Consider the following 24,868-nt stretch of genomic DNA (forward strand, 5'->3'; position numbering starts at 1 on the left):
CCAGGATGCCAGAGAGAAAAAGGACACACCTGGTTTCCAGAATGATGTTTTGAGTGTACACTTGAAAATAGAACGTGTGCGTGGCACTGGGGGCCAAGGAGAGTTGGTGAGTCACGCAGACTCTCAAGCGTCCGCCCCGGGGGTCAGGCGTGGCTTTGCCCTGCATCGCGAGTGGAAAGGCCTAAAGAGATCCACCTTTCCACCGCTGACCCTGATGGGGCCAGGACATAATTCCACACGTGTCGGTCCCTGGCCACTCGCCCTGGTGGTCTGGGATGAACGTGGCGCAAGGCGGTAACGCCCCCCGTGGCTTGGCCGGTTGGCCTTTCCCCTCTCAGTACATCACCAAGACGGTGGAAGTGGACGCCCCGCAGACCCTGCAATCCCTGGAGGAAGCGGAGGCACGGAACCGGGCCCTGACGGAACAGCTCTCCTGGCAGGACGAGCGGTGCCAGCAGCTGACAGAGCAGCTGCACATCTCTGAGGAGGTGACCGTCGGCCTGAGGCACAAGGTAAGACGGGCCCGGGTTTGAGTTAGGCCAGCAAGGTGGACCGTTCCTAGGCTGAATAACGACAGGCCCTGATTCTTTAGAGGAGGGGCGGGGAACAGTTTTCCCCTGAAGGCGGAATAGTCTCCTGACAAGCACAGCGTTGGCCACATGCCAGCACAGGGCAGGCCGCTCTCAAAATGGGCAGGAGCCATGCCCTGTGGCAACCCAGGGTGCTTGTGCAGACCCCGTTCACACACTCCCCTGCACTCTCTCTTTCTCACTCACACCCTCAGACCTGCACGTGCCCCTGTTCCGAAAATGCCCCCCTTTGAAAATTCAGCCTTCGGCTGCAAAGCCTGCCTGCAGGGGAGGAGGGGTGATATTCGAAGGGGAGAGGGGTGTCAGCGTGGGGGTGGGGTGGGGGTGCGAGCCCTCCCCTGTCTATCAGTGACTCCTCTCAGAAAAAGGCTCCTCAGTTGGGTTTTTAGCCGGCTCCTGCTGCGCAGTCCCAACGCCCACCCAACCCCTTCTGATGCAAGGTCTTTCCCTGTCAGATCTCTGCCTACGAGTCCGAGATCGCTGGGCTGCACCAGGAGCTGCTGTCTGAGATCAAACAGCTGGAGGCGCGGAAGGAAGAGGCCGTCCGGGAGGCCTCTCAGTGCTCCGAGCAACACCTGCAGCACCTGCGCGAGCAGCTGGCAGGTAGGGGCCAGCAAGATCTGGAACTGAGAAGGGTCCCAGAAGCCCCCAGAGAGAGAGAGAGAGAGAGAGAGAGAACTGGTACCTGTGGTTACATTTCCCAGCATTGGCTGAGCCAGGACATCTGGTGCTCAGGGTGCATCTGGTTGTTTTAGATGCGAGGAGGGTTTGGGTCTTGGAAATCTAGGATTGGTGCCCTGCACTGCATGGCCTCGGGCAAGCCCTCCTGCCTCGGCCTGAGCTACATCACAGGGCTGTTGTGAGGCTGATGCACTCTGCTCCCCAGATGAGCTACATCACAGGGCTGTTGTGAGGCTGATGCACTCTGCTCCCCAGATGAGCTACATCACAGGGCTGTTGTAAGGCTGATGCACTCTGCTCCCCAGATGAGCTACATCACAGGGCTGTTGTGAGGCTGATGCACTCTGCTCCCCAGATGAGCTACATCACAGGGCTGTTGTGAGGCTAATACGCTCTGTTTCCCAGATGAAGAGCAGGTGGGCTACGAGGAGAGTAACAACTGCACGGTCCTCTTCTCTGCTTCTCCCCTCCAGGCGTGCAGCAGCGCCTGGGCGCCCTCCAGCCTCTCCTCAGGGGCCTGAAATCTGACTACGGCAGCCTGCGGGGGCAGGTGCGCAATTTTGCCGACTGCTACGAAGCTGCACTCAGCGAGGCGAGGCGGCAGGTGAGACCCGTTGCAGGGAGGGACCCCTTCGCCCAGCGGAACGGGGGAATTCGCTACCACAAGATGCCGCGATGGCCAGCAGCAAGGCTTTTCAGGGGGATTAGGCAAATTCATCCTAAGACCATCTGTGGCCACTAGCCGTGACAGCTGCACATTTCCTCCAAGATCAGAAGCAGTATTTATTTATTGCATTTTTTTATACCGCCCAGTAGCCGAAGCTCTCTGGGCGATTTACAAAAATCAAAACCATAAAAAACCATTCAAAATATAAAACAAACTGTATAAAAGCATAACATAAAAACACAGCCAAGATAAAATTGAGCAGCAATGCAGAAATTAATGCAGATTTATTTATTCCTTTATTTATCTAAAAACATTTTTATAGCGCCACCTCGCCCTTTCTGGCATTGTGGCGCTTTACAATAAAACATAAAACAATTTCCATGAAAAACCCTCAACCCACATCACAATGGGAACTTTTTGCCACTCAAGTATCCCATAACTTGTCAAAACAACAACAATCAGTGTAATTATTCTACAAGTCTTGTGTTAAATTTCCCATTATTTTGTTAAGCTGTAACGAAAACATTTAGTGGTTTACAATACAGAAACCAAAAGAAGTTGCACAAAAGACAAGATAGCAAAAAGAAAATGAATAACACTGGGCTATTAAAAGCAGTGAATAGGTTAAGGAGGTCATTTGAAAACATTTCAGGGAGAACAGGAGATGGAAAATAAAGAAGGGATAGGCTGTGGTTTTTCAATGAATCTCCATGTTGTTTAAAATACAAACTTAAAAGAGCAAAGCTAAAATTAGGTTGATAGACTGTTAAAATGCTGAGAAAATAAATAGTCTGCCTTTGTATACCAGTTGCGGGACAATACAGATGGGAGGGTGAGATTGCACTTGAGTCATAGAATCATAGAATAGCAGAGTTGGAAGGGGCCTACAAGGCCATTGAGTCCAACCCTCTGCTCAGTGCAGGAATCCACCCTAGTCCATCCTACTTGTGGGTTCCGCACTGGAATAATAATAATTATAATTATAATAATAATAATATATTTCTTACCCGCCTCTCCGATTGGATCGAGGCGGGGAACAACAGCAAACATAAAATACATAAAGTACTGATTAAAGACATGGTATACACTGTTAAAAACATCCTAAAGCATCCTAAAAGCATGCTAAAAGTGTGGAAGAGCTGTTTAAAGGGAACGTTGGACCAAATAGGCCTCTTTGGGCTAATCCAGCAGGTCTCTTCTTGTGTGCTGGACGGTGCGCCTGGCAGAAGCCACTGGGCCAGTGTGGTGTAGTGGCTAGAGCGTTGGACTGAGAGTCAGGAGATCCGCACTCGGCCATGGAAGCCCACTGGGTGACTTTGGGCCAGTCCCAGACTCTCAGCCCAACCTACCTCACAGGGTTGGTGTTGTGAGGATAAAATGGAGAGGAGGAGGATTATGTTCGCCGCCTTGGGTTCCTTGGAGGAAAAAAGGCAGGATAGAAATGCAATAAATAAATAAGCTGGGATTCTGGTGTTTGGGCTAGTTACGCCTTCCCTCCCTTGCCCTGCGCTTTGACCTAGTGGTGAGCAGCTGGCCACGGGGCAGAACCAGTGCTTGCGTGGGGCAGCCATGTTTTTAGCACACTGGGCGAGGAGGGTGTGATGCTAGGCGGCAGCTCGTGGGCAGGATTTGGCCCTCCATGGGAGCGCCCATATACACCAGTTGCTGGGGAACATGGGTGGGAGGCTGCTGTTTCACCATGTGCTGCCTGTTTGGTCCCTGGCCAAAGGCTGGTTGGCCCCTGTGTGAACAGAGTGCTGGACTAGATGGACCCTCGGTCTGATCCAGCATCAGGGCTCTTCTGATATTCTTTTGAGAGAAAAGACGGGAGAGGGGAGGCAGGGGGGAAACCAGCACCCTGTGGAAAAGCGTGCCGTGGCCGTGGCTTGCTTCTGCTCCCCAGGAGCTCAGCAACTGGGTGGGGGGACTTGGAAAACTGTTGCCCTCCCCCCAAACTGGATCTCTTTCCCCCGTCCCAGATGCGCTCGGCCATCAGCGAGGCGTCGCACGCCAACCATTCGCTGCAGGAGCGTTACCTGCGGGAGATGCAGCTTCGCAAGAAATACCACGACCAGCTGTTGGAGTTGAAAGGTACTCCCAGTTCCATAGGTGGTGGTGGTGGTGGGCAGGTGGCTCTGGGAGGAGACCTTTCCAGGTGAGACTTCTTCTGTGCGTGGAAGGTGCTGTGGTCACTCACCTGGTGCACTGATTCCCTGGCAATTTTAATTCATTCAGCTAATGAGTCACCTCATAGCCAAAAGCTCTTAGGGTGACAGACATGAAGACAGATTAAAGATAAACCACAATCAAACCAGTGAAATATCACCCAAAAGGAAACACACCCACACCCATTAGTATCTTGGCTTTGGTGGAATTGCATTGGCTCAGTTCTCAAACTGGAACCCAAAATTTCTGGGCAAATGGTAGGGTGACCATACGAAAAGGAGAACAGGGCTCCTGTATCTTTAACAGTTGTGTAGAAAAGGGAATTTCAACAGGTGTCCTTTGCATGCATTTGTTTATTTGTTTATTTATTTATTTAAAACATTTATATCTCCGCCCTATATCAATAAGATCTCAGGGTGACATACAAATAAAAGCATATAGTATAAAAACAGTAAATATACACAGCTATAAACAAATTAAACCATAAACCAAGTTAAAACAATATATAATTTAAAAGCAGTAAAACTATTAAAACAGTTAAAACAATGTGCCTAGTGAATTCAACCATTAAAAGCTTTGTTAGAAGCATGCAGCACTTGGTGAAATTTCCTCTTCATCACAGCGGTTAAAGTTGCAGGACCTATACTAGAGCAACCAGATACAAAAGAGGGTAGGGCTCCTGCAGCTTTAACTGTGGCGATGAAGAGGGAATTTTACCAGGTGCTGCATGCCTACTTGTTCCCGTGATCCGATTCCCTCTCGCGTCTTTATTAATCTTATCCCCGCTATCCTCCCGTCCTTGCTTCACATCATTAATTCTTCTCTGTCCTCTGGTTCATTTCCTTCTGCTTTTAAACATGCTACAGTCTCTCCCATTCTCAAAAAAACCCACTCTTGATCGACTATCCCTGTCTAACTACCGACCTGTCTCTCTCTTGCCCTTTGTCTCAAAGATCCTGGAACGTCTGGTCTACTCTCATTGTCTTGACTTTCTCTCTAATAACTCTGCTCTGGATCCCTTTCAATCTGGTTTCCGTCCTTTGCATTCCACTGAAACAACCCTTTACCAAGATCACCAATGATCTTCTTACTGCCAAGTCTAAAGGCCATTATTCCGTTCTTATTCTCCTTGATCTAACCGCAGCCTTTGACACGGTTGATCACGATCTTCTCTTAGATTCCCTCCATGACCTTGGACTCTGTGGCTCTGTCTATAACTGGTTCGCCTCCTATCTAGAGGGTCGCTCTTTCAGCGTGTCGGCTAACAGCAGCTCGTCCTCCTCTTTTCCCCTTTCAGTAGGGGTTCCGCAAGGCTCGGTGCTTGGCCCGTTGCTGTTCTCTCTATACATGCTGCCCTTGGGTAAGCTTATTCAATCTCACGGCCTCCAATATCACCTGTATGCCGATGATACACAATTATATCTCTCATCTCCGGAACTTTCTCCAGATGTTCACGATCGTATCTCGGCATGTCTTTCAGATATCTCAGCCTGGCTGCTTCATCGTTGTTTGAAACTTAACATGGCAAAGACTGAATTGCTTGTTTTTCCTCCTAAACCTTCTCCTCACCTCTCATTCTCTCTTACTGTGAACGATGTCACGCTTACTCCGGTCAAGGAAGCTCGTAGTCTTGGCTTTATATTTGACTCCTCGCTCTCCTTTACTCCTCACATCGAGGCAGTAGCTAAATCCTGTCGTTTCTTCCTGTATAATATTGCCAGGATTCGACCATTTTTGTCTGTCTCTTCTGCCAAGACTCTCGTTCACGCACTGGTTATCTCTCGGTTGGACTACTGCAACCTTCTTCTCTCTGGCCTTCCTTCGTCTCACATCAGTCCGCTGGTCTCTGTCCACCACTCTGCCGCTAAGATCATCTTCTTGGCCCGCTGCTCTGACCATGTCACTCCACTTCTGAAATCTCTTCATTGGCTTCCAATTCACTCCAGAATCCAATATAAACTTCTCCTGCTGACCTTCAAAGCTCTTCACGGTCTAGCTCCTGCCTATCTCTCCTCTCTCATCTCACACTATCGCCCCGCTCGTGCTCTCCGCTCCTCTGATGCCATGCTTCTCGCCTGCCCAAGGACCTCCACTTCCCTTACTCGGCTTCGTCCTTTTTCTTCTGCTGCCCCTTACGCCTGGAACGCTCTTCCAGAACACTTGAGAACTACAAACTCAATCACTGCTTTTAAAACTCAGCTAAAAACTTTTCTTTTCCCTATAGCCTTCAAATATTGAGTTTGTTCTGACTCTATACTGTTAGCTTCACCCTACCCGGTGCCTGTTTACACTTCCCTGTGCCTGTTTGCATTCTCCTTCCCTCTTTATTGTTTACTACAACTTATTAGATTGTAAGCCTATGCGGCAGGGTCTTGCTATTTACTGTGTTATCTGTACAGCACCATGTACATTGATGGTGCTATATAAATAAATAAATAAATAAATAATAATAATAATAATAATAATAATAATAATAATAAATGACAACTGCTGAAACTCCCTTTTCTACACAATTGTTAAAGATACAGGAGCCCGGTCCTCCTTTCATAGAATCATAGAATAACAGACTTGGAAGGGGCCTAAAAGGCCATTGAGTGTTCAGAGGAGGGCATTCAGGATGATCAGGGGTCTAGAAACAAAGCCCTATGAAGAGAGACTGAAAGAACTGGGCATGTTTAGCCTGGAGAAGAGAAGATGGAGGGGAGACATGAGAGCACTCTTCAAATACTTAAAAGGATGTCCCACAGAGGAGGGCCAGGATCATTTCTCGATCCTCCCAGAGTGCAGGACACGGAATAACGGGCTCAAGTTAAAGGAAGCCAGATTCCGGCTGGACATCAGGAAAAACTTCCTGACTGTTAGAACAGTGCGACGGTGGAATCAGTTACCTAGGGAGGTTGTGGGCTCTCCCACACTCGGGGCCTTCAAGAGGCAGCTGGACAACCCTCTGTCAGGGATGCTTTAGGGTGGATTCCTGCATTGAGCAGGGGGTTGGACTAGATGGCCTTGTAGGCCCCTTCCAACTCTGCTATTCTATGATTCTATGAGTCCAACCCCCTGCTCAATGCCCTAGCAAATGGGATTTTCCCTCTGCTGAGCATGACCAGCGAGAACACCAGAGCTGTGTGGATGGTGGCCGTCCTAGTGCCACAAGCATCTATTGGTTGGTGACTGTGCCGTCATTATGACGACAATAACAACGCAAGTCCTGCTCCCTCCCTCCCATTTCACAGAATTGTGCCAGCGACCCCCTTCCTGATACCCCCTGGACTCCTCCTTGCTGGGGTCCCAACCAAAGACATGTCCCAGCCTATCTGGCTGCCCTGTGCTCCCTGAGAGGGCTGCCCCAGGATCCATTGCAACCAGTGATGAGCTGGCAACTTGGGAGTGTTTGCACTCTCCATGGCCACCCCTCCACGGAGAGTCCACGCATGCGGCAAGATAGACGCGGCTTTTGTAAAGCGAATAGGCCTTTCGGGGCGAAGGCCTTTGGCAAACCTAATCAGTGCTCAGGCTATTTGGGATTACCCCACTGTTCTTTTCTTCATTGCCCCTGCTGAGTGGATTATAGCCAAGCTGGGGGTGGTGGTGGAGGGAAGCTGAGGGGAGGGGACATGACCTCTTGTGACCCCGCTAATGGAGGGGTCCAGCCTCCACCCCACCACCAGTTTCAAGGTGCGCGGCTGCTGCCGTTCCTTGTAGACGGAACACCTTCCCCAAATGGGGCTGCCATTTTGAAGGCACCGGAGCAACGGGCAGCAGCGTGTGCCCCCCCAGACGTTTTGGCCTACAGCCCTAGCCAGGAGAGCCAATGGTGTGGGATGATGGGAGTTGTAGGCCAAAACATCTGGCAGGCCACGCGTTGCCCACCCCTGCTCCAGAGGGCTGGATTGGTGTGGCTTGGGCGTGATCCCCGTGGGCCCCCTAGCAGCTGTTCTTTGTCTTCTTCCCTCCAGATCCTGCCACGTTGGCCGGGGGAATGGGTGGGGCCGTGGGCCATGCTCTTTGGCCAGGGTGAATGGGGCTGACTGCTGAAATGCCTCGTGCACTCTCGGGCCAGGACTCTGAGATGTAAGAGGCAGCACGTTCCAAAAAACGTGGAAATGGTGGGAATTTTCTGAATTTTCCATTCAGAACTAGGATGACCATATGAAAAGGAGGACAGGGCTCCTGAATCTTTAACAGTTGCATAGAAAAGGGAATTTCAGCAGGTGTCATTTGTATATATGGGGAACCTGGTGAAATTCCCTCTTTGTCACAACAGTTAAAGCTGCAGGTGCCCTGCCCTCTTTTAAATCTGGTCACTCTAGTATATCTGGCCCCTCTGGGAGGATAGATGGTATTCTCGATCCTCCCAGAGTGCAGGACACGGAATTACGGGCTCAAGTTAAAGGAAGCCAGATTCCAGCTGGACATCAGGAAAAACTTCCTGACTGTTAGAGCAGTACGACAATGGAATCAGTTACCCAGGGAGGTTGTGGGCTCTCCCACACTCGAGGCCTTCAAGTGGCAGCTGGACAACCATCTGTCAGGGATGCTTTAGGGTGGATTCCTGCATTGAGCAGGGGGTTGGACTAGATGGCCTTGTAGGCCCCTTCCAACTCTGCTATTCTATGATTTTATGATTTCTATATGGTCACCCTAAGTATAGCTCCTGCAGCTTTAACTGTGGTGATGAAGAGGGGAATTTTACCAGGTTCTCCATATATACAAATGACATCTGCTGAAATTCCCTTTTCTATGCAGCTGTTAAAGATCCAGGAGCCCTGTCCTCCTTTTCATATGGTCATCCTAGTTCTGAATGGAAAATTCCACTGAGAACATTTCCCTCACAATCATAGTTGCCCAGAAGGGATTCCTCAATGGCCAGTGATTCTTTCAGTGATGTAGATTTGTTTGTTTAAAGTAATTTTATCCTAATCCTCAGTCAAAAATGTTCCCGGAACATCTTACATGCCATCAGTAAAGTAAGACAATTGCTGCCTGCAGACATACCATTTTCAAAAAGCACAGCTCACAAGGAAAATGGGATGAGGAGGGAAGAGGGGGGGAAAACCACTCTTTTAGCAGGGCTGGTGGAATGGCCCTGCTCTCCCCCCCCCCCCCCTACAGCCTGCTAAATTGCCAGGATAGATGTTCCAGGCAGTGCTGCTGTGCTGGAAAAATCTTGCAAGTGGCAAGTGGTTCCACGGGATCAAACTGGTGGCTCAGCCAGGTTGCTTCTGCACTAGATCCCTTTAGCGCTGCTGAGCCATTGCTTTTCTGCAGTTATTTGGACATCTTCCTAAACCGTTCTGTCGGACCGAAGTCCTCCTTCGCCCGGCTTCCCAGCAACGCAGATTAAAAGTTTCCTCTTTGATGGTTTCCTGGTGAGGGCCGGTGGTGGCCGGGGAGCTGCTTAATTGCCCCTTGAGCAGCCTCCCTCCCTTTCCCCAGGTCCTGCCTCTGCTCCCAAAAGGAAGAGGAAAGGATTGAATGACTAATTGACTCTCTCATTTCCCTTTTTAGTAGCAAAATAGCTCCATTCTGAACTCTGTAGTGACATGAGAATAGTGCAGAAGCGAGAGAGTAAAATGAATGATGTCTTGCCTTGGAAACGGCTGTCTTGCAGTTTCTGGGGTGCGTGTGGAGGGAGGGTCCCCGGGGGGGACGGACACAGACGATTTGTGCCCATTGGATGTAAAGCGGTCCCGGCTGCAGGGGTGGGTGTGGGGGAGAGGCCACAATTCCTGCTTCGGTGCCTGGCAGGGCAGCGGTGCTCCTGGTGCAACGGAGCCTCCTCCGGCTCTTTCGGGACATGCCTGCTGTCGTGGTGGCCGGGCGAGGCAGCCCAGGCGCTCCGACTGACCGGGCCCGCTGAGCCCCCGCCTCTCCTCTTCCCACAGGGAACATCCGGGTCCTTTGCCGCCTGAAGCCCCTCACCAAGGACGACCAGCAGGAGAAGGAAGGGGGCACCGTGGTGCACGCCGGCCCTGCTGACGACGGCTGCGTGACCGCCTGCTACAAGGGCAAGGAGCGGACCTTCAAGCTGGACAAGGTCTTCCTGCCACAGGCCACCCAGGAGGAGGTGAGAGCGCCTGCCCTGGGGCGCCCCAGGCACATTCCCCAGGGGGGCAGGAGGGCCTCACCATCGCCACGGCTCTCCGCCAGCCCTGAAGGGCGCTTTGAGACATGGCGCATGGGGGGTGCTGTAGAAGCAGGCCGGGGCTGTGGGGCTGTGCCAGTAGCCAGCAGCTGAGGCCTTGCCCCCACACGCAGGGCAGGACACTTGGGGAAAGGTCTCTGAGGGGCTGACCGGGGATACGCCTTGCTTTGCTCTGCCCTCCTCGGGGCTGTGCAGGGAAAGGCCCTGTGGCCCTGGAGACAACGTTTGTCCCACAGTGTCTCTGAACGGCTCCCTCTTAACTGTGTTGGTTCACGCTGGGTCGCGAGGCGAGGTGAGGTGAGGTGGGGCGTTCTGAAAAAAGGGAAGGGAAGGCGTGCAAGGCCGGGTGGGAGTTCCCGAAGTCAGGCCAAGGGGCTCCGGCCACGAGACGCATGGCATTTGGAGACGCGTGGCACCGTCCTAGGCCTCTTGAACAACCATGATGTTAATCTCTTCAGGGGCCTTCTGTGTTCCGGAGTGACCTACGACGTTTGGGGAGTTTCACACCACACGGAGTGCTTGGAAGCTTTTGAAGAACTCAGTTGGAAATGGAAACTTGAGGGTGGGGTGGGCTGGGGTATAGGCATTTCCGCTGCCAACCATTTCCCGAATCAAAATTGCCCATATCCTTTCCCCCAGGGGAAGATAAACAGCTGATGTATGGGGTGGGCAGGCAAGAGGTGGAGCTGGCAAATGGCTGGCAGACAAGGAAATGGGCCATCAGCCCCTGCCCTCCCCCACAACTGGTCCTCCACTCAATCTTCCAACTGCCTAATGCAGTGGTGGAAAAACTTATTTGTGTGTGTGTGGGGGGGAGGGTGTCCTAAAAGCTGGAGTGCATTTTGCCCCCAAACAGATGGACAGTTATTACTTTATTATTAAAGTAATAACAGTCAGAAAAACTTCCTAACTGTTAGAGCAGTATGACAATGGAACTAGTTACCTAGGGAGGTTGCGGGCTCTCCCACACTAGAGGCCTTCAAGAGGCAGCTGGACGACCCTCTGTCAGGGATGCTTTAGGGTGGATTCCTGCATTGAGCAGGGGGTTGGACTCGATGGCCTTGTAGGCCCCTTCCAATTCTACTATTCTATGATTCTATAAAAGCATAGAAAGCTGCAGGAGCCCTGCCCTCTTTTGTATCTCGTCATGCTAAGCAGGGCTCCTGCAGCTTTAACTGTGGTAATGAAAGGGGTATTATACCCAGTGCTGCACGCCTACAAATGACACCTGCTGAAATTCCCTTTTCCATGCAACCGTTAAAGATACAGGAGCCCTGTCCTCCTTTCCACAGGGTCACCCTAGGCAACTGAGCATATGGAGTGGGACTCCGAGCAGATACGGCCTTCACATAGGGAACCAACCCCCATTCTGGGATGCTTTCTAAGGATCAGCGGAACAAACAGCGGCTACTTGTGGAGCTGATGTGCAGGTCTCTCCAGCAGAAGAACAATTAAACCACCCAGAGAGCTTTGGCAATGGGCGCAATAAATGCAATAAATAACCATAGAATCATAGAATAGCAGAGTTGGAAGGGGCCTACAAGGCCATCGAGTCCAACCCCCTGCTCAAGGCAGGAATCCACCCTGAAGCATCCCTGACAGGTGGCTGTCTAGCCACTTCTTAAAGGCCTTTAGTGTAGCAGAATACACGAGTCCTCCGTTTCATATGTTCACGCTACAGTTGATACTAATTGCCTGAGCTCTGGATGGCAGAAACTACATCTCAGAACATTAGTCCAGCATTGGCAGGCTGGGTGGGTTGGATGCAGGAGACTTTACACTTCCTCTGAAACGTGAGAAACAAAGCCCTATGAAGAGAGACTGAAAGAACTGGGCATGTTTAGCCTGGAGAAGAGAAGATTGAGGGGAGACATGAGAGCACTCTTCAAATACTTCAAAGGTTGTCCCACAGAGGAGGGCCAGGATCTCTTCTCCATCCTCCCAGAGTGCAGGACACGGAATAACGGGCTCAAGAAGCCAGATTCCAGCTGGACATCAGGAAAAACTTCCTGACTGTTAGAGCAGTACGCCAATGGAATCAGTGACCTAGGGAGGTTGTGGGCTCTCCCACCCTAGAGGCCTTCAAGAGGCAGCTGGACAACCCTCTGTCAGGGATGCTTTAGGGTGGATTCCTGCATTGAGCAGGGGGTTGGACTTGATGGCCTTGTAGGCCCCTTCCAACTCTGCTATTCTATGATTCTATGATTCTGCTGAAAGACTGGTTTTTCCCTCCTCATTCCGTTTTCCTTGGAGCTGTGCTTTTTGAAAATGTCATGTCTGCAGGCAGCAATTGTCTTACTTTACTGGTGGCATGTAAGATGTTCTGGAAACTTTTTTGACTGAGGATTAGGATAAAATTACTTTAAACAAACAAATCTACATCACTGAAAGAATCACTGGCCATTGTGGAATCCCTTCTGGGCAACTATGATTGTGAGGGAAATGTTCTCAGTGGAATTTTCCATTCAGAACTAGGATGACCATATGAAAAGGAGGACAGGGCTCCTGGATCTTTAACAGTTTAGCCTGGAGAAGAGAATATTGAGGGGAGACATGATAGCACTCTTCAAATACTTAAAAGGTTGTCACACAGAGGAGGGCCAGGATCTCTTCTTGATTCTCCCAGAGTGCAGGACACGGAATAACGGGCTCAAGTTAAAGGAAGACAGATTCTAGCTGGACATCAGGAAAAACTTCCTAACTGTTAGAGCAGTATGACAATGGAACTAGTTACCTAGGGAGGTTGTGGGCTCTCCCACCCTAGAGGCCTTCAAGAGGCAGCTGGACAACCCTCTGTCAGGGATGCTTTAGGGTGGATTCCTGCCTTGAGCAGGGGGTTGGACTCGATGGTCTTGTAGGCCCCTTCCAACTCTGCTATTCTATGATTCTATAAGGCAGCTGGGAGGCCTCCATGCCATCCTCTCTCTATCCGGTCCTTCACCTTCCTCCCCAACCCGCTGCTTGGCACATTTGTGGGATTTTCAGGGGCTCCAAGTAATGGCCTCTTCATCTTCTACAATGCCCTGGTCTTCTCAACTCTTCTTCTGACTTTTTCTGGCTGTGGATCTTCCCACACGAAAGCAAGGGAGGCAAGAGGGCAGAGGTGCAGCCGGCCCTCTGGCTTGGCCGTGCCACCGGCCGTTGGAGTGGAAGCGCCTCGAGAGGCCAGCTTGCCACAGAAGCTGCAGTGGGGCGGAAAGCAAGACTGGGTGGGAAGGGCAGCAAGTGCCTGCTGCCCCCGCCCCCCCGCCCCCTGCCCCTCATGCTTAGAAGGAGACTTCAAGCGCTACGCCGTGTCCTAGTCACAAGGTTGGCAGCCCTGTTAGGCAGCCTGAGTCTTTCATTCCCAGGTTTGATGGATCATTCTAGAACAGCGACAGAGGGTAGGGTTGGCCCAACACTATAGTGCCGCCCTCCAGGTGTGCTAGACTACCACTAAAGGGGAACGATATATGGGAAAATTCACCACCCCGACACCACTGCTGTGAGAATTGTAGCTAAACTCAGAGGGCATTTCTGAGATGGGGTGGCTAATTAGCATCCCTGCTAATCAAAAATTGCTGGGGGGGTGTCCCTATGAGCCCTGCTTCTACCACACCCCCAATTGCCCAAGGCAGTTGCAGTCCCCCACATCTGGAAGGCGCCAGGCTGGATGGCAGGGCCGTGCATAACGCGGGCAGGCTGTTGCGTCTTCCGGAACAGGGGCCGGTGCCCTCAGTCAGTGGGTGGCGCCTTCTCCCAGGCTCAGGGGGCCCCTGATGGTTTGGGCCCACCTTGCCCCTTGCCCCTGCTGGTTTGTGACCCCTCGATCCCTAGGTGCCGGCGAGGAAAGGGAGCCTGCACGCCTCCGGGATGGCCAGAGCTGTGGCTGCCACCGCAGCAGGTAACTCGCCGTGCTCTGAGCCCTGCCTCGCACAGCCAGCAGCCGTGCTTTCCGCCCTCACCAAAGCTCATCCGCTCACCGCCACACCCCTCGGGAGCACCGCCGCCTGCCCCTGCACCTCCTCGCATCTGTCTCACTGCAGCCCCCGCGGGTCCTGGCGCGGGGGGGCCTTGCTCAGTAGCCCCCTTCTTCCTGTCTGCCCCTGCAGGTCTTCTTGGAGATTGAGCCCCTGGTCATGTCCTGCTTGAACGGCTACAACGTTTGCATCTTTGCCTACGGGCAGACGGGCTCCGGCAAGACCTACACCATGGAGGTAAGGGCTCGCTCACCACCTCCACGAGCCCCTCGCCGGGCTTCTGCGCATGCACAGGCGCCCGCGGAGGCACCCTTGCACAAAATGGCACCTGGATTCATTTCTGTCAGAGGCCTGCCGTGGCCTCAGGCGTGGCTTCATGGCCAGGAGGCAGGAGGAGGAGGGCAGGCATGGGAGCCAGTCTGTCCTCTGGAGTGGAGGCAGTGCCCTGGGGCGCCAATGCAGCTGCTGGGCTGAGCCCTGCAGCAGCCCGCTCCCCTTCAGGCCTCTGCTTTGCCTCTTGTTCCAGGGTGTCCCGGATAACCCCGGGATCAACCAGCGCGCCTTGGAGGCCCTCTATCGCGAGATGGAGGCCAAGGAGGAGGCCTGGAAGTACTCAGTCAGCCTCAGCATGGTGGAGATCTACAACGAGGTGATCAGGTGAGAGGCGCCTCCTGAATGCGGTTCGTGCCCTGGGAAGACCCCTCACCCTGTCTGCACAGGAGGGACAGAGGGCAGGAGCAGGGCCTTCCTGAAAGAGTCCTTCGTCGCGGCAGCAGCGTGGGCCGTTCCACACAGCCCCTGTTCCGGAAGGCACACCGGCCTCCCCGCATTACGCACGCTCTTGCCGTCCAGCCTGGCCCAGTCTGGTGCCTTCCAGAAGTCCCCCACATTTTGCCCTCCCTCCCTTTAGGGATCTACTTGCCAAGGATCCTCAAGAGAAATTGGATGTCAAGTTGAACCCGGATGGGAGCGGCCAACTGCACGTCCCAGGCCTGACCAGCGTGGAGGTGCACAGCCTCCGTGAGATCAAAAAGGTAGCCAGATTGGACTGCAGGGAACTGGCTCCGTGGGACGGCAGTCTAGGAGCAAGGCTGAACATGAGCTTCATGGCCTAGTGTGGCTGAGCGCATGCTGAAGCCCACACCTCTCCACTCTGGGCAAGGGCAGTTTAGTTGGGCCAGAGGCCATGGTGGAAAGAGGCGCATTGCCCTTCAGAGATACAAGTTCAGATCTTTGATCTGCGCCCAGGTTCCTTGGGTGACCCTTTGGCCAGGCCAAGCCACACGTACAACGGAAGGGAGGTGGAGGCATGTATAGGGGAGGGGGACAGCTATCACCTTTTACACTTTTTAACAACCCTCAGATTGGGGGAGGGAGGGGGCGTGCAGGAATGTGTCTGTGCATCCTAAAATGCTGTATGTATTACCTTCAGCGGAACAGGGGGTGGGGATCAGTTCACAAGCTTGGCAAGTTCACTTGGACTTCATGTCCCTTCGGGGTTGGATCCTTCCCTGCTTACTTTGCTTTGCATCTTTACTTATAGAATCATAGAATAGTAGAGTTGGAAGGGTCCTATAAGGCCATCTAGTCCAACCCCCCGCTCAGTGCAGGAATCCACCCTAAAGCATCCGTGACAGATGGTTGTGCAGCTGCCTCTTGAAGGCCTCGAGTGTGGGAGAGCCCACCACCTCCCTAGGTCATGAGTTCCATTGTCGTACTGCTCTAACAGTCTACTTAGTAGTAAGCCCCAGTTAACTCGTGAGGGCCTACTCCCAAGCAAGCGTGCAATTGGACTGCGCAGCCTTGGAGCACCAGCAAGTGTGGAGTGACGTCCTCAGTGGCTTTTCTGTGTAGATGCTGTTCTCCGGGAGGCTCACCAAAAGCTGAGCCTGTGCTTTATGCAGAATCTGTGTAAGACCTCTTCCCCCAGGGCTGGCATGTGGTCACAGCGATTCAATCCCTGGCGCATTCTTATCCCTGAGCCTTGCTCTGCCCTGCCTTGGCCTTAACCCATCACAGCTCTGCTGGATCAGACCAAGGCTTAGTCTAGCCCAGGATTATTCCCCACAGTGGCCATGAAAATGCCCAAGGGGGGAAGCCCCCAGCCAGAACGTGAATGCCAGAGCCCCCTCCTGCTCTTCCCCAGCAAGTGGTATCCCTGGCACGCTCCATCTGATAGTGGAGGTACCATATAGCTCTCCTGCCTAGTAGCCGTGGACAAGTCTTTTCCATGAATTTCTCCAGCCCCCTTTTGAAGCCATCCCAGTTTGTGATCATGACTACAGCTTACTTATTTGTTGCATTTATCTCCTGCCTTTCTCGATGGCCTTACGGGCCCCTTCCAACTCTACTATTCTACGATTATATGATTCCCAAGTAGCCCGAGGTGACATACATGGTCCCTGTCCTCTCTCATTTCATCCTCACAGCAACCTGGTGAGGTAGGTTAGGCTGAGAGTCCGTGACTGGCACAAAGTCCCCCAGTGAGCTTCCATGGCTGAGTGGGGACTGGAACCCGGGTCTCCTCTGTGCCAGACAAACGCTCTCACCACATGCTGCCCCTCTGTATAAATGCTGGCCTCTTCAGCAGCAAATGCTTTGCCTGTGGTCCTCCTAAGCGCCTCCCAGCCCGAGAGAAACCCAGGATGGCAGGACTGTGTTTAGAGGCCTGTTGGGTTGCTGTAGGCTCCTTGGCTGAACGAGCAAGTTACTGTATTCCTTTGATTCTAACATGCCATCGATTCTAAGACGGACCCCATTTTTAGAGATGTTTATTTGGGGGAAAAGGGCATCTTAGAATCGAAGAAATACTTCCCTCACCGCCCAGCCAACCTCCTCCCCTCCCCGTCCGCGCTTTCTTCTAACGGTTGTGTCCTTTTCTTTTTTCCCTCTGTGAGAGAAGAAACTGCCCTTTGTGCGGGAAGAAGGGGGGGCGCGTTGAAACAAAGAGTAAACAATATTGTCTGTGCACCAGGGGACGACGACATGCGAGTAAGTCCCATGGAAATCGATGGGACTTACGAATAAATTTGACTAACAAAAAACCAGGCGCTTACTCTCCCAGCTCCTCCTCGCTCCCATGGCTTGAGGCTGCTGCAGAAGCTTCCTCTTTTCGTCTTACCGTATTGCTTCGATTCTAAGACGCCATCGATTCTAAGACGCACTGCATTTTTAGAGCTGTTTATTTAGGGGGGGAAGTGCGTCTTAGAATCGAAGAAATACGGTAAGACAGCCAACCCCCAGTCTGGGACCTGAAATCAATCATCTGGTTTCAACAGTTACACAAGTAACTTCTGCCAAAGATCTCCGAAGCATGGATGGTGGCTTATTTTGAGGGCAAATAATAGCTTGGTTTTGAAACATGTCGTATAATGTGGGGATCTCTTTCCTTATTGTAAAACAAGGGTGAGGGATGTGTGGCCCCCCCAGATGTTGTTGGACTGCAAGGGGTGAGGGATGCTGGCAGGGCAACCAGGATGATCAGAGGTCTGGAAACGAAGCCCTATGAAGAGAGACTGAAAGAACTGGGCATGTTTAGCCTGGAGAAGAGAAGATGGAGGGGAGACAGGATGGCACTCTTCAAATACTTAAAAGGTTGTCACACAGAGGAGGGCCAGGATCTCTTCTCGATCCTCCCAGAGTGCAGGACACGGAATAACGGGCTCAAGTTAAAGGAAGCCAGATTCCAGCTGGACATCAGGAATAACTTCCTGACTGTTAGAGCAGTACGACAATGGAATCAGTTGCCTAGGGAGGTTGTGGGCTCTCCCACACTAGAGGCCTTCAAGAGGCAGCTGGACAACCCTGAGTCAGGGATGCTTTAAGGTGGATTCCTGCATTGAGCAGGGGGTTGGACTCGATGGCCTTGTAGGCCCCTTCCAACTCTGCTATTCGATGATTCTATGAGTGCAGCCTTAGAACATCTGGAGGGCTGCGCCTCCTGCAAAGCAAAAAACTATTCAGCTTAGCTAAGACATTAACCCTCGCAGCAGCCCCAGCAGAAAGTGGACTCCCCTCCTTCCTCGTTTGAGGGCCCAATTTTAAAGCATGTTTGAGTGTCACTGTCCTGTGCTTTTGCCTCTCTGCCTCCCAGATGCTCTCGATGGGGAAGCGGAACCGGGTGACCCATTCCACCCACATGAACGAGCGCAGCTCCCGCTCACACGCTCTGCTCACGGTCACAATCACCGGCACCGACCTGGCGGGCAGCACCAAAGTCACAGGTACCGGCCATATCTGCTCCCACGGTCTCCCCCTGGGTTGGGTGGGGCCATTTCCCAAGACAGAAGGCCCGGATCTGTTGGAAGAACAGGTTGCCCGTGTGGGCAACTCTTTTGAAGTCGAGAAGGAAACACTTTGAGACTCTCCAGAGGTCTGTGGCCTTCTCTGCCGCGAGCCAGGAGCAGCCCCTGGCCCAGGGGTGTCTCTTTCAGCTGTTTTGGGCAAGCTCTTCAGAGGTCCGGCAGTACTGGTTCCTCTCTATTCGGCCCTGGTTTGGCCTCATCTAGAGTATTGCGTCCAGTTTTGGGCTCCACAATTCAAGAAGGACGCAGACAAGCTGGAGCGTGTTCAGAGGAGGGCAACCAGGATGATCAGGGGTCTGGAAACAAAGCCCTATGAAGAGAGACTGAAAGAACTGGGCATGTTTAGCCTGGAGAAGGGAAGATTGAGGGGAGACATGATAGCACTCTTCAAATACTTAAAGGTTGTCCCACAGAGGAGGGCCAGGATCTCTTCTCGATCCTCCCAGAGTGCAGGACACGGAATAACGGGCTCAAGTTAAAGGAAGCCAGATTCCAGCTGGACATCAGGAAAAACTTCCTGACTGTTAGAGCAGTACGACAATGCAATCAGTTACCTAGGGAGGTTGTGGGCTCTCCCACACTAGAGGCCTTCAAGAGGCAGCTGGACAACCACCTGTGAGAGATGCTTTAGGGTGGATTCCTGCCTTGAGCAGGGGGTTGGACTCGATGGCCTTGTAGGCCCCTTCCAACTCTGCTCTTCTATGATTCTATGACTCTAAGGCAGACGCTCCTACAGCCAGGGACTAGGGGTGTTTGGAGGAGCCTTTCCTACCCGGTCTTGTGCTCCCCAGGGAAGCTGAATCTGGTGGACCTGGCTGGCTCGGAGCGGGTGTGGAAGTCCGGAGCCCAGGGGGAGCGGCTGAAGGAAGCCCAGAACATCAACAAGTCCCTGCTGGCCTTGGGGGAGGTGATCCAGGCGCTGCGGGCCAAGCAGGCCCACGTGCCCTTCCGCAACTCCAAGCTCACCTACCTGCTGCAGGACTCGCTGGGCAAAGGAAGCAAGACCATCATGATGGTGCAGGTGAGGGTGCCGGGGCATCGCCGGGGCAAAGTGGGGCAAGAAACGGCTCTGGCGGTGCCGCCTTTGAAATACAGGCTGAGCTCCTGGGACGCCTGACGTGGCCATAAATGAGAGTGCCTCTGAGCATGGGCGGATAGCTGCCAGGCCCTGGGTATTGGGGGCGGGGGCAGGGCTCCTGGCAGGCCTTGTGTTTTAGGAACCAGCCCCTCCACTGTGTGGGAGTTCCCCAGCTGCCTCAGCTCTTGCCGGCAGGGGACAGCCAGGCCTGCGGGGTGGCAAACTCCGTGCCGCTTGTTCCTCCGGGATTTGGGTCCGGCCTGGCTGGGGTTTAGGCTGGCAGCAGCGAGAGCGGCCGACCAGGGAGCCAGCGCTCATTCCCGCCCCTCTCCCCCTCTGCCCTCAGATTTCCCCGCTGGAGGAGAACATGGGGGAATCGGTCTGCTCGCTCAAGTTCGCCCAGCGCGTCTGCAAAGTGGAGCTGGGCCCGGCCGCTCGCCGCATCGACTCCTCCGCGCAGCACGAGGCTTGAGCCGCCGGAGTCCCTGGATGGGAGGACTTTGGAGCCAAGGCAACGGTTTGGGGACACGGAGAACGCCCAGCCCCTTTCATGGATGAGGCCTCTCCAAACAGGCTGGTCCTGAACCCAGAAAGGCATCACCCCGGGTCCTTAGCTGAGCACCACTTTCCTCAAGGCTCCAGGGACAGGATGGGATCCCCCCTCCCGCCCCCAGAGGACAACCCCTTGTTCCTCTAGGACAGCCTTCCTCAACCTGGGACGATCCAGATGTGTTGGAGCCGGCTGGGGCATTCTGGGAGATGCAGTCGAACACATCTGGAGCGCCCCAGGTTGAGGAAGGCTGCTCTAGGACCATGGAACAGATAGCGCCCCCCTATCCCCTGCCTTGCAAGTCCGTTGTATGATGAGGTCCAGCCCCTTTCCCCCCTCCCCCCCCCCCGTCTTTGCTCCTTCTCGTATTATCCATATTTCTGCTGTCACCACCTCGTGGATCGTAGCCCAAGGTTCTGTGCCGTTGTGGCTTTAGGGACAGTGTGGACGGTTGCTCTTTTGCACATGGGAGAGGCCGTCCAGGCTCCCCTCCCTTTTGAACAGTGTTGGGGGGCTGCTGCCGTGAAATGGGGGAGGGTGGGTGTGGCAAGGAAGGGCCTCCCAAAGTCTGCCAGTTCCCGTGTTGCCCTGCAAAGTGACGTGTCCCTGAGCTCTGGGGTTCCACTTCCTGCTGCCCGGATCCTGACAGGCATGTCTGAACACACGGACCTTCCTTCCCCTGCCTGCCCCCCCTCCCCAGACTTGTGGAGCCCCCTCCCCTTTTCTCCAGCCTGGTTTCTCTCCAGTGTGCTTTGAAAGGCGCACACGACCCCCCGCTTTCAGCCCCCCCTCCATCCCACTTTGCCATCCGGCTGCCTGAGAAGTGCTTTCCTCCTGCATGTTTGAGGCGTGGAGCCAGGGCCCCGATCCGTCACAGTGGGGCTCATCCCAGGGGGTCGCTTGATATTATATGGACGGCAGCTTGCTGCTCAAGCCATCTTTACGCTCACAATCCCGGGGGGCTGGAGGTTGTTGGGGTTTTGTTTTGTTTTAAAAAAGAGCCGGTTTCTGGTTGGCTTCTCTCCTCCCCACCCACCCACCTGCCCAGCTCTTGTGGGGTCAATGCTAAGCGGGTGAGAAGCGGTGGCATGTCCTTGTGAAGGGGGCAGGACAGAAGTGATGGCAGATCCCCAAATGCTCCCGGGGCCCCCTCTATGTTCCCTCAGCACCCCTGGGCTCTATTCTTCTCCTGCCAGCCCTGATGCCTGCCTGGAGTGTCGTCATCCCCTCCTCCTCCTCTTCCTCCTCCTCCCCCTCCTCTTCCTCCCCCCTCCTCCTCCCCTCCTCTTCTTCCTTCCCCCCTCCTCCTCCTCCCCGTCCTCCTCTTCCTCCCCCTCCTCCTCCTCCTCTTCCTCCCCTCCTCCTCCTCCTCCTCCTCTTCCCCCCTCCTCCTTCTCCTCTTCCTCTCCTGCCTGTCCTGACATTCTGGCTGAAAAGGCATTCCTCCATCTCTTGCTACACTTCCCTTTCGCCAGGTTTGCCCTGCCCCGCCCCTCCCTTTAAGATCACCAGGGTGGGGGTGGGGGTGGGGGTGGGGAGACTCCATTGAAGAGGCCTGTGTTCCCCAGCCACCCTGAACACCCTTCCTCCAACCCGCCCCCCAAAAGAACGGCTCTTGCCCTCTTTCTCCCCCTCCTTTGGGAAACAACTCCTTGGCTTCTTCATGACTGCGGGGTTTGCTGCCTGCCTCTCTGGGCGACAGACGACCCAGCTGCCCTCAAACCCTGGAAGGAAGTGGGTGTCTCCCCCCCCCCCCCCAACACCCTGGGCCTCCTTGCTTCAGCAGAGGCCTTTGCAGAGGGAGAAGGGGAGAGGCGTTTCTGGGCTCTTCTCTTGCCTCCCTCCTTCCCGGCCCAATTCTTATGAAGCAGAACTCCACCCCACCCCCCACCCTGCTGCCCAACTGACTGGCTGCCTGCCAGGACAATAAACTGGAATGCCGTCCCTTGCGCTTGTGGTCCGGCTGCTGCTTGACTCGTGTGTGCGTGAACCTGTGTCTCGAAAACCTGCAGGGATGAATGTTACTGACCCTTTGAACTGAGCGGGGCGGGGGGAGTGGGTTATGCAGCGAAATCGGTGGCGACCCTCTGATTCCTAAGGATGGCAGCCAACACTCCCAAGAAAAGGGGCCCAGTTTTGGGAGAAGGTGGTGCCTGCTGTTCCCCAGCAAGAAGCCGACTTCTGCACCTGCTCTTTGCACCAACGCTTGTAGCAACTGGATGAAGCTCAGCCCCTTCCTTTCCCAGTCACCCACCCACCCCATATCACAATTGGGATTTGGCCAGGGGCGTCCTGGCTACTTTTTCTGCTTTTCTAGAAAAGCTGCCCTGGCTGGGATGCACAGAACTTGGCTGCCAGCATGCATTGCTTCCTTAGAGGCAGGTAGGCAGACAGTCTGGTCCACAGGCGGATGGGAGGCAGATCATCATAGAATAGCAGAGTTGGAAGGGGCCTCCAAGGCCATCAAGTCCAACCCCCTGCTCAATGCAGGAATCCACCCTAAAGCAACCCTGACAGGTGGTTGTCCAGCTGCCTCACTGCCTGGGCCCCATATTTATTTATTATTTATTTATTGCAGTGCTACATTTGGCCCCCAGCCCCCAGCGGGAGTTTCTCCTACATTGACCCCGCTGAAGTGTACAAGGTTGCCAGAGATCTTCTGCTCTTAGCAAACAAAGTTCCTCCCCAACATACATTTCTAGTCCAGTTGTGTGTTCCACCACTATTAATAATAAACCTAATGCTGGCAACACATAAAGCTTTGGCGTGGGCTGGTCCATGAAGTCATGAAGAGTCGGAAGCGACTGAACGAATAAACAACAGAGATCTACCTTACAGTCATGAAACAAGTCAAAGGAAATGAGGACAAGTGAGAATTTAGAAGCATTTGGGGTTGGAGGGGAAAGTTTGGGCCTAGAGGCCTGAAGGGTCTGGGACTGCAGGAGAGGTGGGAGTGGGCAGGGAATTCGGCTGACCCTATGGAAAGGAGGACAGGGTTCCTGTATCTTTAACAGTTGTATAGACAAGGGAAATTGAGCAGGTGTCATTCTTATATAGAGAGAACCTGGTGAAATTCCCTATCCATCACCACAGTTAAAGCTGCAGGAGCTATACAGGGCAAGGCACCTGCAGCTTTAACTGTTGTGATGAAGAGGGAATTTCACCAGGTTCTCCATATATACAAATGACACCTGCTGAAATTCCCTTTTCTATGCAACTGCTAAAGATAGAGGAGCCCTGTCCTCCTTTCCATAGGGTCACCCTAAGGGAATCCTACAACAAAACAGGGTTTTATGTTAACAGGATGTATCCCAACTCTGTCCACCACTCTGCCGCTAAGATCATCTTCCTGGCCCGCCGCTCTGACCATGTCACTCCACTTCTGAAATCTCTTCATTGGCTTCCAATTCACTTCAGAATCCAATATAAACTTCTCCTGCTGACCTTCAAAGCTCTTCACGGTCTAGCTCCTGCCTATCTCTCCTCTCTCATCTCACACTATCACCCCGCTCGTGCTCTCCGCTCCTCTGATGCCATGCTTCTCGCCTGCCCAAGGACCTCCACTTCCCTTACTCAGCTTCGTCCTTTTTCTTCTGCTGCCCCTTACGCCTGGAACGCTCTTCCAGAACACTTGAGAACTACAAACTCAATCACTGCTTTTAAAACTCAGCTAAAAACTTTTCTTTTCCCTATAGCCTTCAAATATTGAGTTTGTTCTGACTCTATACTGTTAGCTTCACCCTACCCGGTGCTGTTTACACTTCCCTGTGCCTGTTTGCATTCTCCTTCCCTCTTTATTGTTTACTACAATTTATTAGATTGTAAGCCTATGCGGCAGGGTCTTGCTATTTACTGTGTTATCTGTACAGCACCATGTACACTGATGGTGCTATATAAATAAATAAATAATAATAATAATAATGAGAGCTCAGGACGTACCCATGTGACCCCCACCCAGGTTGAATTGGATGAGTAGGCTGGATTGAGAGATGCACTGCTGTGCCCGAGAGCAACCTTTAAAGATTTTTTGGGGTCAAAAGGAACCCAGATCTCCTTGGCTAAAAACACATCAGGCAAAGACCGTTGTTCATTTATTTCATTTATTGCATTGCTTTCCCATGAAAAAGTGCACCCAAGAATAAAATACAGGTTAAATATAAGTAAGACACATACACAAAGGAGGAGGGGGGCCCAAGAGTTGTGACTCCCCCCTCCCCCCACAAAAACCAGCACTTGGCAAGGAGAGAGTGCAAAACTGTTAGTGCTGTGAAGGGGGGGAGGGGGGCTGCCCCACCTGGCCCATGGAGTTAAGCAGCTGCATTGCCAGGCGGGGGTGGGGTGGGGTGGGTGGGGGGCTGTTAAAGACTTTCCAAAATTCACCTCCCCCTCCCCCCCATTAGCTTCCATTTCCTTTAAAGCGCTGCTTTCAGCATTGCTGGTGGAAGCACTTTGGATGGGGAAGACGGGATTCTTCACAAGAGTTGCCATCATGGAAATTCACTCCCTGGTACTCCGGAGGTCCCTTCAGGGGGGAAATTAAGAGTGTGGGGAAGAGTGGGAGGGAAAGAGGGAGGGGGGGTTCTGGACAAGGGGTCCAGTGGGGTCTGCACTGGGGTGCTGCCCCATTTGCATGGGCAGGGGTGGGGGCCCTGCTGCCAGGCTCCAGTAAGTGCCATTGGAAGAGGTGGCAGGGCCAGGGGGCACACTGGGCCGGGGGGCAAAGAGGGA

General features: G+C 53.2%; 1 protein-coding gene across 1 annotated transcript in view; it reads left to right on the top strand.

Annotated features, from left to right (window-relative positions):
- Window positions 1-20,069, top strand: part of KIFC2 (kinesin family member C2) — a 46,125-nt gene extending 26,056 nt beyond the window's left edge. Inside the window, 11 exon segments of the mRNA XM_063129946.1 lie at window positions 339-512; window positions 1,046-1,193; window positions 1,745-1,875; window positions 3,918-4,029; window positions 9,990-10,171; window positions 14,341-14,445; window positions 14,735-14,865; window positions 15,119-15,242; window positions 18,302-18,431; window positions 19,304-19,533; window positions 19,937-20,069. Of these exon segments, the coding sequence (XP_062986016.1) occupies window positions 339-512; window positions 1,046-1,193; window positions 1,745-1,875; window positions 3,918-4,029; window positions 9,990-10,171; window positions 14,341-14,445; window positions 14,735-14,865; window positions 15,119-15,242; window positions 18,302-18,431; window positions 19,304-19,533; window positions 19,937-20,062 (1,593 nt within the window). The 3' untranslated portion in view covers window positions 20,063-20,069.
- The last annotated feature ends 4,799 nt before the right edge of the window (window positions 20,070-24,868 follow it).

The sequence above is a fragment of the Elgaria multicarinata genome, chromosome 7, assembly GCF_023053635.1.
Source record: "Elgaria multicarinata webbii isolate HBS135686 ecotype San Diego chromosome 7, rElgMul1.1.pri, whole genome shotgun sequence".
Taxonomy (NCBI): Eukaryota; Metazoa; Chordata; class Lepidosauria; order Squamata; family Anguidae; genus Elgaria; species Elgaria multicarinata.